The sequence below is a fragment of the Micromesistius poutassou genome (assembly GCF_964030765.1).
Source record: "Micromesistius poutassou genome assembly, chromosome: 13".
Classification (NCBI taxonomy): Eukaryota; Metazoa; Chordata; class Actinopteri; order Gadiformes; family Gadidae; genus Micromesistius; species Micromesistius poutassou.
The window spans coordinates 2,534,758-2,548,651 of record NC_140283.1 but is presented as its reverse complement, the minus strand read 5'-3'; the positions used below and the strand labels follow the sequence as shown (position 1 = coordinate 2,548,651).

Sequence of the window (13,894 nt, the reverse complement as noted above, 5' to 3'; positions counted from 1 at the left end):
TATTTTTTTTAATAAAGAACATCAACCAATCTGATTATTTTACATTGAGGAGCATTGAGGAGTGCTGACGCCTGGTGGACGTTATGTCCTTGTTTGTGTTTGCGTTTAAATGACTAATCGCAACTGTAAAAGGACGGCCCCTCCCTGCTGACATATTTCTCCTGCTCTGACAGCAACCATTCCTGTCCCCGCCTGCCTCACCCTTCCCATGACTGCATTGTGTGTTTGCTCTGGCCATTACCTTTTACATAGTGAACAACCAGCCTCTTAATGTGGACAATTACGCCGTTCAAATAGCATTTAGTTGAAGTTCACGCCATCTGTTCGATTGGAGTGACCTTGTCAAGTGAATCACAATTCCAGGTGTGTCTAAAAAATCTGCTAACTAAATGATAAACTCTGACTCGTTCATATTTTTTATTGTTTACAAATCGATTTAAATAACTTCATAAAACTTAAACTTTGTTAAACTGTACAAAATGTTATTCTGTGAATTTAATCCACAAAATAATACAAATCAATGTCATCTTGCATTTGGAGCACAGCCCATTACCCGCTGCACACTGAGCTGGAGAAAGGTGTGGCTCTGGTCGGAGACGTGACGGTGCAGCACCGTCACATGTCCTCCTTGGTTACCAGGCAGTAGAAGTCTGTGCGGGCGCCGTAGTTACGGGAGCCCAGGTCTGACACGTCGATGTCTGAGTGTTTGAGCTCCGCCGGAGGCACCGTGGGAAAGGCTCCGAACATAGGAACTCCTGAGGGTCTGTAGACAGGCAGGCGCAGCCCTGCAGAACACACTCATCAGGGATATATAGGAATAGATCTACATATGTACACTATAGATATATATATATATATATAGATATATATATAGATATACACTGTAGACAGGCAGGCGCAGCCCTGCAGAACACACTCATCAGGGATATATAGAAATAGATATACATATATACACTATAGATATATATATAGATATATACACTGTAGACAGGCAGGCGCTGCCCTGCAGAACACACTCATCAGGGATATATAGAAATAGATCTACATTTACACTATAGATATATATATAGATATACATTTACACTATATATACATATATACACTATAGATATATATATATATAGAGATATACATTTACACTATATACACACTATAGATATATAGATAGATATACATTTACACTATATATAAATATATAAAACATGGTTTGTGAAATTTTGTGGGAGCTCTAAAATATTGATGTGATAGCCAAATAAATGCTATTTTTGGCATGTTTTTTTCTCAAAGGTGTAAAATAAGTGAAATTAAATTATATTTTGAGTTTATGATTGATGAAAAAACGTAGCCTAATGCTTGTTATCACTGCGCTAGAGCCGCTCGAAGCGTGGGGGCGTGGCCTGCAGCCCCACTGCTACCCACTCACACCTCCTTTAGGTACATAAGACACCTGCGCGCCTGTAGTGTGTGTGGCGTTGTGTCTTTCCAGGGAGAGGGTTGTGTTGTGTTATAGCTGTTTAATTAATATTAATGGCATATTGTTCATGGTTAGGCTCAGGGGCGTAGGACTGAGTTTAACATTGGGAGGGGGGGGACACATATCAGAAACTTGACAGATGCGTTAATGGTTTGAACAGAAATATGTCATAAACATTCACAAATATATTTTATTCTACTAAAAATATACATTTGTAAAGGTAAAGGAAAACCCATTTTGAATGGCAGTAATGAACTGATCAACATCAAACCAATTCTTCAATTGCAGGCCTAATCATCCAGTTTTGTATAATAATAAATAACATGGGAAGAATATTGATAAAAATTTGAATTAAAATTTTCTGAATACATTTTCAAAATTCTAAAAATGTATTCTAATGATTCAAAAAATGTGTTCAGATTCATAGCCTACATCCTGACAAGCAGAGCCTGGACAAGCTTCACTGCATATACAGACCTACTTTATGGCATTCCACCCACCATTGCTATTTGTCCTATGGGTGTTATTCTGATATTGAGGCAAGTCATGATCACCGTCCTATAGGACTACTGCTCACAACAAAGCTAATGGGGAAAAAAATCATAAATGTTTTTGGTAGGCCTATATACACATAATATATAATTATATATATATATATATATATATATATACAAGCATAAAAAAATCAAGAACAGCCGAGACAATATCCTTAATTCAAACATGCCGTTTCATTTGGCCTCAATTGGCTACGGACGCGAACTTGGAATGAACACGCGCAACAGGGATTTCTAAAAGTTACTGTACAGTGGAGAGTCGGAGACTAGCGTCATGTGCTGAATCATCACTACGGTAGCACTAAGAAGGTTCTACGAGCGCTTCAGACCAACCTTACCAACGAACGACGTACGAAAGAGATTCGTAGCAAAGAACATCTCGGGAAACACGCGAGATGTTAAGGTAGAACTTAAAGAAGAGGTTACGAATACCGACGCTTTTGCGCATGGTAAGGCTTATTAATTACTACATAAAAAATACCTGAGGCTATTATTTTTTATGCATAATTAGGTATAATTCGCACACTGCTTGGCTGTACCTATGCCGAGGTCTCCAGCCGGGTCCGTCTCTGACCGCCAGTCCAGGTAGTCTGGGCCCAGGGTCAGCATGGGGTCTTTGTCCTCCTGCCGCATGGTCTGGGGGTCTCTGGCGGACTCACAGTGGAAGTCCACCCTGCGAGGCATGGCCAGGACCAGCTCCTTCCAGAACACCGATGACAGGCTCTGCCCACACCAGTCAACAGAGCTTCAACTACAGGTGACCTCTACCACGTCACAGAAAACTACAGGTGACCTTTACCATGTCACAGACAAACTACAGGTGACCTTTACCACGTCACAGACAAACTACAGGTGACCTCTACCACGTCACAGACAAACTACAGGTTACCTCTACCACGTCACAGACAAACTACAGGTGACCTCTACCACGTCACAGACAAACTACAGGTGACCTCTACCACGTCACAGACAAACTACAGGTGACCTCTACCATGTCACAGACAAACTACAGGTGACCTCTACCACGTCACAGACAAACTACAGGTGACCTCTACCACGTCACAAACAAACTACAGGGGACCTCTACCACATTACAAACTACAGGTGACCGCTACCACATTACAGACAGGGTGACATGGGATTGTTGACGTGATATTACTGATCAGCAAATTAAATGAGCTGGCGGGGGAAGAAAGTCAACAGGAAGCTCGTCCAAACAATAACGTAGTACCATGGACACCAGGGGAAAGCATGTAATACAGGTTATACAGGTTAGGCTGATTGGCTAAAATCTGTGTCAAGAGGAGGACACTAATTCAATGAAAACACCAATGTTTAAATAAAGAAAAAGTTCACTGTCAGGTTTTTAGTTCCTTAATGTATGTATGTACATGTACATATGTATGTATGCGTGTGTGGGTTTGTTGGTAGGTGTGTGTGTGTGTGTGTGTGCGTGCGTGCGTGCGTGCGTGGATCGGTATGTAGGTATGTCTGTATGTCTGTATGTATACTATGTGTGTGTCTGCAGGCTGTAATGAGCCGGCGGTGGCGCGCTGGCCTCTCACCACAGAGTTGTGTTTCCAGGTGAGCAGGGTGAGGCGATGCTGCTGCTCCCTCAGCTCCTTCCTCACCTCCGCTCGGGCCCCCTTCATCTGCCCCTCCAGCGTGATGATGATGGGCTTGGGGGAGAGCTCCAGCAGGTGCAGCAGCCCCTGCCTGAAGACAGCCGCTCAGCATCACAACAGAAGCAACGCTACACCCTGGCCCCCTGGCTCAACGCTACACCGTGGCCCCCTGGCTCAACGCTACACCCTGGCCCCCTGGCTCAACGCTACACCCTGGCCCCCTGGCTCAATGCTACACCGTGGCCCCCTGGCTCAACGCTACACCGTGGCCCCCTGGCTCAACGCTACACCGTGGCCCCCTGGCTCAACGCTACACCGTGGCCCCCTGGCTCAACGCTACACCGTGGCCCCCTGGCTCAACGCTACACCCTGGCTCCCTGGCTCAATGCTACACCGTGGCCCCCTGGCTCAACGCTACACCGTGGCCCCCTGGCTCAACGCTACACCCTGGCTCCCTGGCTCAACGCTACACCGTGGCCCCCTGGCTCAACGCTACACCGTGGCCCCCTGGCTCCCCAGCCCACAAAATGTCCCCGCTCACCCAGCAGTGCTCACCTCGCCCACCCTGCTCACCTAGCGTTTGATTTGCTTTCTTTTTGATTAAATATTCCACCTGATGCAAGTTATCGAGCCAATACACATTGAAAAATAAGGCCTGTATCTGTGTGATACTAAAATTGCTTATAGCATATGCTCGACACAATGTGTGTTAATAACGTGTTACTAATTATTATCGTCATTATTATCACATTATTATCACAATCATTTCTTACAACTTAAAGTAAGCGTGTCTTTGAACGTGCGTTTGGGCTGGTTAATGCCGCAACGTTCCACTCTGAAACGTTGGGAACCTCTGCACATTGGGGACAGACACAATACTGCCCACAAGTGGTAAGATGTCGCTCAGGCCCAATATCCTTCCTTTTTACATATGGTATGCAAAGGGCCCTCAGGAGGGCTACTCAGGAGGTAGAGCGGGTTGACTAGTAACCGGAAGGTTGCTAGTTCGATCCCCGGCTCCTCCTAGCGGAGTGTCGAGTTGTCCCTGAGCGAGACTTCTAACCTGACTGCAAAATCCACTAAATGTAAATGTAAAGTAAAACCCTGTGCAGCATTCGTTTTCCCTTCCTGGTGCGTGGGACATCGTAGCGGTTTGATAACAGACACGCCGACAGAGGCTCTGGACCTGAAGTTGCTGGTGCACCAGTCCTGCTCCAGGTAGGCGTGGGACAGGACCACCACCAGCCGCCGGGACCGGCTCACGTTCATCAGCAGCTCTGCGGACGGCTCTGGGGGCGAGTTGACGCAGGAAATACCAGACTTAATGATATATGAGAAGAATGTGACCCATTATGTTTACAACAGATAATGATCTGTGAATCATTTAACTCATTGCTCCGGCACAGGTACGGCCAAGTCCTGATATTCTGTCCTATTTGATTCTTGATTCTTTTAATCTATTAAAAATGATCTGAAAATAAAATGTATTGTAATACGTGCCTTAAAATACACACACGAAACCATTACAAGAGTTTCAACACGAGTCGTAGACGTAAGCGTGTATTTGAATGAGAGTAAGTAATTGAGGGAAGTAGTAAAGAGACCGGGGACAAGTGATCTTGAATTACAGCGACGGTAAGCAGAGCAGCAGTCACATGACCCACAGAGGTTTACATGCTCCAGTAGGAGAGAGGAGTCACCTGTTCCAGGGAGGATGTCGCTTTCATTCAGGTGCAGCTTGTGTCCGTGTTTCGCCAGGTTTGGTTTCAGGATAAAATTGACAAACTTTCTGTCGTATTCGTTATTCACATAGGAGACGTACGCGTCGTACAATTTACCATCTAAAACAAAACAAAACATGAGGATCAAAAGCAGCCATAAATTATCACAGACATGCTAAATATAATTCATACAGGGGGGGGGGGGGGGTAACATGATGCTATACGCCTATACCATACATTTAGATTTACTTTTAGGGAATATTGTTGAGGGTTTTATACAAAGCGACAGACAACCATCATTCACACATTCACACATTCACACATTCACACACTGAGTCAACCACGCAGGGCGACAGGCAGTTCGTCAGGAGCAGTCAGGGTGAGGCGTCTCGCTCAGGGACACCTCCACACTCAGCTAGGAGGAGCCAGGGATCGAACCAGCAACCTGACCGGTCCACCCAGTCTACCTCCTGAGCTTCTGCCGCCGCCGCCATTCGACAACAAACGAGAACTAACAGTCATGACGTCTCACCGCTGAGTTCATAGTCTCCGTAAGTGTTCCTGTACCACAGTTTGATGTTCAGGTGGTGTTTGGAGTAGACCAACACGGCCACAGAGAGGAGCAGGAGCAGGACCACCGCCGCGATGACAGCAGCGGTGTGGCTGGGGCGGTCTGCAGAGATAGAGGATACATCACTTTCATCACATGATTTAACATACTACTATACTATTACTGTAGCGGAGCTTGGCCACTGTTGAAACACAATTATTCCTCATTAATTATCCTTTGTAATACTCATGTGGAACCTTACATTTACCACATTTATCAAATGAATAAACTAGGGCTAAACCTGGCTTCCTTGACCTACCTGCGTTCTGCACTTGAAAGGAGTCTGATGTGTTTCTCACGGTGCAGAGGTACAGCCCAAAGTCCTCCTGCTGCTGCAGAGAGACCTCCAGGAGACTGCTTAGTGTCACATGACCAACACTAGGAGACCTGAAGCAGACGGAACAACAACACATTCATCTCAACCCCACGGCCTGTCCTCGGTGAGCTTAAAGACGCAACGTCACGTTGACTATCTATACACACCGTGACGTGTTCTGAGGGTGGTCCGTACGGTTGGTGAGCAGGCGGCCGTCTTTGCTCCACTGCAGGGTGGGTGGGGCACAGGGGGGCTCTTCAGCCGGGTCCCAGGGGACCAGCGCCGTGCAGCTCAGCCTCACAGTGGACCCCAGGCGTCCCCAGAGGGGGGCCCCCCCCCCCCCGCCCGGCCTGAACTCCGGGGCCCGGGAACACTGGGCCTCTGTGGGACCGACACAATCCTTACTGGGACCCGCCGAGGGCAGACAATCAGGGCCTTCATCAGCAGCCCGGCCGGCTGACCACAGGCCTGGCTGGGGGGAGGCGGGTGGAAACCAAACGCCTCCCCCCCCCAGGTGGAGGGCAGCGCTCACCACGTCCTCCCAGGTGGGGCGTGGGCCCACTGAGGGAGGCCTGCACTACTGTCCTACAGGCTTTAGGGAGGGGTCCGTTACACAACGTGGAGAAATGTCATGAAGTGCTTCTGAATTCAAAACACCATTCATACATTCATACATTCATACATTCATACATTCATACAACTGAGGATCATTGCATTGAAGTATATGGAATTCAAAAAAAGAGACTTTCGTTCTATTTTAATGGCACAACTTTGCATTTAAATGAATTCAGACTAAATAACAGGATAATACGATGAGTCGGTATGTCCATTTGACGACACAATTCCATTCTAAGACAATAAACAATGACATTGCATTACCCGGTCCTACCCATAGGTGTTTGCTCCAACATGGTAATAACCTCGACTGTGGTTGATGATAGCAACAACGACCGCATCTCTTTTTGAACTCACCCTTGACCAGGAGGTGCACGGTGAAGGAGGTGGTGGTGTCCCGCAGCAGGCAGGTGTAGTTCCCCATGTCCTCAGGGCCCAAGACGGGGAACTCCAGGAAGAGCCCGGGGCTGGGGGCCGAGCGGCCGGGGGGAGAGGGGGGCGGCAGCTCGTGGCAGTCTTTGAGCCAGGTCACGGCCCCCTGCTGGCCACCTGGCCGGGGGTCCGGATCCAGAGGGCATCTCAGACGGTATCCAGCCCCTTCTCTCACGTAGACCACGCGCTCCTCAAAGTGCTCGCTGTCGACACACGTTTCCCCTGAGGAACACGGAGAGAATTAGTTTGAATGAAACGTGGAGCACAGCAAACACTACTGCACTTAAAACGTTGGCTTATTGACTCCTCTTGGCTTATCACAGACTTATAACCTTAACTTTTATCCTTGAAAATTCTTAATCCCTAAACAAATTGGTACACTGTCAATACTGGTCTGTTTTGTGTGGTTTGTGGTTTCAGGAGAAAGGCAGTAAACCTAATGGTGTGTGAAGGTCAACTCTTGACTGTTGACTTTTTCCATGAGGCTACAAAAAAGAGTCAGAGGAAAATTCGGTATTTTTTGGGTCATTCAGCTTGAAAATCTCGTTATTCACAACATGACCAGTAGCCTATTGAGTCACACAGGGACAGAGACAAAACATTTAATCTTTCATTTACTTTAATTAATCAAAGATAGTAAGACACGGTGGTCTATATTTAGACCACATAAATTCATTCAGCCCTTCCAACAGGCACACGCGCGCACACACACACACACACACACACACACACACACACACACACACACACACACACACACACACACACACAATATTCACATATGTTTATATAATATGTTCATTGTTAAGGTTGTTGACTCCTTATCGAAATAGCTGGAAAGGTGGTCAACGCAAATATCCTTCAGAGCATGGTCCATTATTTAACGAGAACTGTGGCCTACAAACTATAACCAGTTCTACGGGAATGAGCGCCTGATCAGGCCAAACCTAAACAACTTGCACCATCGGTGGTTTCTCGCCTGGTCAGTTGTGTCTCAATAACTAACGCTCTGGAACCGCAGACGACACGTCCGGGAGCAAAGTCCACCCAGCCGCGTTGCCAAGCGCCCTTATGGGACACACTGACACAGCATGACAGCCCGCTGGGAGCTTGACACACACGCACTGGACACATGCATAACCCATATATTGGGACGTTATAAAAACCCTCCAATGCGCCTCCAATATTCGCATAGTACTGTTTCCAAGCCGAAACGCTTATGCTGGTTTTAATATCATTAGGCTACTAACCAGCGATGTTCCCTATCACCTGCAGCCTGCCCATCTGAACCTTTTTGACCGGAAGAAACGTTTTTCCGGTGAAAAAAGTTTTAGAGATAGGCTACAGCATTGTAATCGGTAATGGGATGCTTGGGGGAAAGATGTTAATTCTACTTACCGTCAACAAGTGCGAAGAGGAAGCAAGTGCATGCCAACAAGATGACCAAAATACCCGTCATTATTCACTCCTGTCCTTTAGATTCGAATAGTATCCTGTGTCCGGCGGCTAGGTGGGTTGTGAGTAAGTATTTATTATGATATCAGAGTTCATATTACCGGTTTAAAAGCCACTCGGTAGAGTTGTACGGTAACAGGACACCTGCTGCTGCTCACCTGTTGGGTGGCTGCGAGGGGGGGTCACGTGACACCAGTGAACCCACACAGAAACTGAAGGATGCTGTTCTACTTCCCCTAGGCTAGACTCAATACACGCTGTTCTGCTTCACCTGACCTCAATACATTCATGTAAACTAAAGGATGCTGTTCTACTTCCCCTTGGCTGGATTCAATACATGCTGTTCTGCTTCAACTGAACTCAATACATTCATGTAAACTAAAGGATGCTGTTCTGCTTCACCTGAACTCAATACATACATGTGGAGTCAAGTCAACATCCCTTTTTTTATTATTATTATTAACAATCAAAAAATTGCAAAAACTGCCAAAAACTGCAAATTCTGCTTCTGATTTACAAAAGGCAGTTAAATAAAGGCTAATGTATGCTGACCATAACAGCATCACAACATGTTTATGTTCATTTATTCAACGTCACAAATACAGAAAAACACATACACAAACAAAGCATTAATGGTTGGCAAGTAATAATAATAATAATAATTATAATAACTTTAATCATAATACCAATATGAAGAATAAAGTGGTTCCCAAGATCATTTTAATTTCAGTATTTAAAGATATGAAATAATACAGTTCTGCAATGGAAAGGATATCATTACATGAGATCAGGCAATACATGGGTTGGTTCCTACGTGGATCCATATGGCCCCGTCGAGACTCCTCTAAGTGAGTTTCACGGTATCACTGTATTCTGGCAGTTCGTAATAGCTGCAGTGCTTCATTTCATCATGACTTTTAGCTCGTGTACATGTTAGGCGTTAGCCTTTGGCGACACCTAGTGGCTGACAAGAGGCGGTGCAGGACCCATCTTCAGGTGAGAAACTCAAGGTAGTCACACACTGTCAACACATTGGATGTGTTCACATGAGTCCCTCACATCAAGGAAACATAGTAAACATATTTCCAACGGAAGTGCTTAACTGCGTCAGAGGCAGTTACTGGTGATTGGTCCAACTTCAAATTGTATTTGGCAGTCTTCATTCATTCTCCTTTTGACACTTCTTTCTCTTCAAATAAACTAGAAACAACAAATGATTGTTATTGAAAACATATAGTACTATTGTATTGGTCAAGTATAAATATGTTTATAACAATATAGAGAACGGCATTCAAATTGATCCGTTCTAATATTGAATCAAGGTGACTCATTACATTTTTACAGCCTCGTGATGTCCATGGTTATAAAAGACACGTGCATGTTGTACAAGATGGTTCAAATGTCTACTGTTGTGGTATTTGCATGCATTGAAATGAGAGATTTGCATCCCGACCCTCCCCCCCCCCCCCCCCCCCCCCCCCGAGTCTGTGGACAGCTCACCTGTTCTCCTGCTTTAGTTGGTTGAACTTGTCAAAGAGTCGAGCGTTCTTCACCTCTATGGGCGCGCTCGGGACAAACCAGGCTGTCACGAATTTAAAGATGACCACAACGTGCTGCAAGCAGAGCAAACAAACAGTCAGCAAGAAAATATATTGTAATTGCGAGGTAAAGTCTGGGTGGCATTTCTTGTTTTTGGCCCACCTCGAAAAGGATGACGAAGGCAAATCGTACAGCTAAGATCAGCCAGAACTGGGGGGTGAAGCTGTAGTCTCCGTCACTCCGGTAGTCTTTGTAGCTGGGGAGGAAACACATCAACTCTCCGTAGAAGACAACACGCCAGCAGCTCATTATGAACAACATCAGGCCTGGTATGGAACCACATCAGCTGTGCAGCTCCTTTAACTCTACCACAGCTTCCCATTCAGGGTTCATGGGTTCATGGGGGAACAAAAATAACTGTAATAACAGAGTTGGACCATTTACAACACTGGTCCTATTCTTAGGAATGGAGAAAACAAATCTTGCACACATTACATCAATGGCTCTCCTCTCGGCTGTGTTCTTTGTGGTTAACGTTGGAGACTGAAGCAGTATTCACAGCTGATGTGCCTGTGCAATATCTGTTGGCCTCAGGATGCAGAGATACAAACGTCTAATCACTTAAAATAGTGAAGCTTCCACTAGGGAGGACCGACCTGCAGGAGGAGACCATCAGCCCGCTGGACGTGATCATCTGCTCCGGCAGGAACTCGTTGCGTATGTTCGGGTCGGCCATGTAGGCGATGGACAGCGTGTTGTTGATATAGCCCACCATGCAGCTGGACACACAGGGAACCAAAGAAAAACACATTGACATCATCTACACCCCGGGTGAATACTAGGACGACGCACAGAGCACACAGCGCTGGGGGCCTCTCACTGGCTGTCGGCGGCGGTGCCGTTGGCGTTGGCGCAGGGCCCGTAGTGGTACTTGTACACCATCCGAGGGATGAAGTCCGACGACACGCCGATCACCAGGCCGTTGGCGATGACCGCCAGGACGCCGATGGCCTCCAGGACCTCCGTCCAGATCCCTGAGAGAGACATGCAAAAGCATCCATACCCCGCTACCATGGTTACTATGTATTGTTACCCCGCTACCACGGTTACTAAGTATTGTTACCCCGCTACCATGGTTACTAAGTATTGTTACCCCGCTACCATGGTTACTAAGTATTGTTACCCCGCTACCACGGTTACTATGTATTGTTACCCCGCTACCATGGTTACTACGTATTGTTACCCCGCTACCATGGTTACTAAGTATTGTTACCCCGCTACCATGGTTACTAAGTATTGTTACCCCCGCCCGCTACCATGGTTACTAAGTATTGTTACCCCGCTACCATGGTTACTAAGTACTGTTACCCCGCTACCATGGATACTAAGTATTGTTACCCCGCTACCATGGTTACTAAGTAGTAGTGATATTCCGGTAACATCATAAGTATTGTTACCCCAGTAACATCACACATATTTTCACCGTAGTATAATTATAAATCTTTTTACCCCAGTAACATCATAAGTATTGTAAGCCAAGTATCATCATAAGTAAGTGCTGCTTCACCAGCGCCATTGTATTGTTGTATTGTATGTAAGTATTGTTACACGTGTAACATTGTAAGTAAGTCTTGTTACCCCAGTGACATTGTTAGTAAGTATTTCCCAAGGGATATTGAAAGTATTGTAACCCCTATAACATCGTAAGCATTGTTAGGTCAGAAACATCGTAAGCATTGTTACCCCAGTACAATTGTTAAAAAGTATTGTAAAAGTATTGTTATCCCTGCAACATTTTAACTATTAATACCCCAGCAACTTTACACAAGTATTTTAACCACAGAAACATAATAACTAAGTATTGTTACCCCAGCTGAATTGTAAGTAAGTATTTTTACTCCACCTCACAGAGCACAGCGATATTCACCAGAGAATCTTACCGATGTCGTTGGTTTTCTTGGGAACTATCCTGCGTTCCAGAGTGACCATCTTAATGGCGTCCAGGCGTATTTCGATGATGTTGTTGATGAGGGCCAGCAGAGGAGCGAGGGGGAACGCTGCCACGAATATGGTAGTGAAGCTGAATTGGATGACTAGGAGTAAGACCATAAAGACCGTGAAAACATCAGACACCAAACCACTTTGGCTAATTGTTATTTACAGTCAGTAAAGTCGGTAAAGGCATAGTTATGATGCATATAGATTGTAAATAAATCAAGTAATTGACCACAAAATTTACGTGTAGCAATAATAACAAGAATGAAATCCTAAAAAACGATCTAAATATAACTTGGAATAAAATATAACTAGGGATAAAATATACAAATGAAAATTTCAAAATGTCAACATACACAAAAATAAGTTCTCAGGCTGTGTGTGAGCTGTGAGTGAGTGTAGTGTGCAGTAGTGTGTGTGTGTGTGTGTGTGTGTGTGTGTGTGTACAACACACACCCATCTCCAGGAACTCATTGAACAGGCTGAAGGAGTTGACGTCATTGAGGCGATAGTTGCCGACCCAGTCCCTGAGCTTGCAGTTCTCACACAGCTCTGCTCCGGTGACGCCCTCAGAGTCGTCCTTCAGGAAGCAGTGGCCGCACCTCCTCTGAAGCTTCTGGGTCCTCTTCCTCTTCAGCCAGCGGTGAAACCATCTGAGACACGCAGGGACAACACTGGATCCAACGTGTGTGTGCTGTATATGCATATACTAGATGTGCATGTTTATGCAATGTATGTGTGTGTACATATGTATATGTGTATTTGTATGCACAGATGTATATACAGTGGTGTAGGAAAGGGCACAGTGAACGCACTGCACGCGGGGGGGGGTCTCAAATAGAAAAGTATTGAGGCAAACCTTTATTTTGCTATTGACCTTAAAACAGTTTTAATATAAATATAATTTAAAAAGGCTGTGACCTTTGTCATACAATCAGTCGCCGTGGCGACTGACGTCACCTGAAACAAGGCCCACGAAAAGGCAATTATGCAGCAGCCATTCAATATGAAGCAAAGATACCTCAGTCCAGTGCAAAAATGGCTAAATGAGAAATGACAAAATAAGGATAAACAACCGAAAAGAATCAAATACTCTCTGGGAAGAACATTGTCCCAGGACAGACTCTACGAACTGGTGGTTCTCAGCATTGACAGTGATTCTCTTGCAAGCGAGAGTGCTTGCAAGATGGATTCAACCAACATTGTCAAGGAATTCTCCTAGGAATGCAAGGAGGAAATGACCTTTAGGGCTTTATTAAAAGAGGAGAAAGAAAACATTTGATTCTATTAGGGATATTTATCGATCATGAAATCAAATGAACTCAGGGTAAACAATTGGCCCCTCCTATTTGTATGTCCGTTTTCTGTAATTTTTTGTGTATGTATGGTCCACCAACACACAATCCATTATTGTGTGTTGGTGATGTGCTGGCAACCAAAACATTTGCCTGAGCATAAATTGAGTGGCTACAGCTTGTTTGTGCCTGTTGCCATAGTGATGATTATTCTTGGCTGCACGTTGCATGTTGGTGAATGCTGCATGGTTTGTGTGATGGGG

General features: G+C 45.4%; 2 protein-coding genes across 2 annotated transcripts in view; both read right to left on the bottom strand.

Annotated features, from left to right (window-relative positions):
- Positions 1-403: 403 nt before the first annotated feature.
- Positions 404-8,972, bottom strand: sigirr (single immunoglobulin and toll-interleukin 1 receptor (TIR) domain). The gene is made up of 10 exons (XM_084476715.1): positions 8,746-8,972; positions 7,273-7,569; positions 6,468-6,681; positions 6,244-6,371; positions 5,907-6,047; positions 5,354-5,494; positions 4,840-4,942; positions 3,594-3,744; positions 2,568-2,751; positions 404-785 (listed from the first exon to the last, which is right to left on the bottom strand). The coding sequence occupies exons 1-10, from the start codon at positions 8,804-8,806 to the stop codon at positions 616-618; spliced, it is 1,590 nt and encodes a 529-aa protein (XP_084332841.1). The 5' UTR covers positions 8,807-8,972; the 3' UTR covers positions 404-615.
- Positions 8,973-9,918: 946 nt separating this feature from the next.
- LOC311356866 (anoctamin-9) overlaps positions 9,919-13,894 on the bottom strand; it is a 13,180-nt gene continuing 9,204 nt past the window's right edge. Inside the window, exons 18-24 of the mRNA XM_084476721.1 lie at positions 12,793-12,989; positions 12,282-12,434; positions 11,222-11,375; positions 10,998-11,120; positions 10,504-10,597; positions 10,303-10,415; positions 9,919-10,002 (exon numbers count right to left, since the gene is read on the bottom strand). Of these exons, the coding sequence (XP_084332847.1) occupies positions 9,966-10,002; positions 10,303-10,415; positions 10,504-10,597; positions 10,998-11,120; positions 11,222-11,375; positions 12,282-12,434; positions 12,793-12,989 (871 nt within the window). The 3' untranslated portion in view covers positions 9,919-9,965. The remainder of the gene's footprint in view (positions 10,003-10,302; positions 10,416-10,503; positions 10,598-10,997; positions 11,121-11,221; positions 11,376-12,281; positions 12,435-12,792; positions 12,990-13,894) is intronic.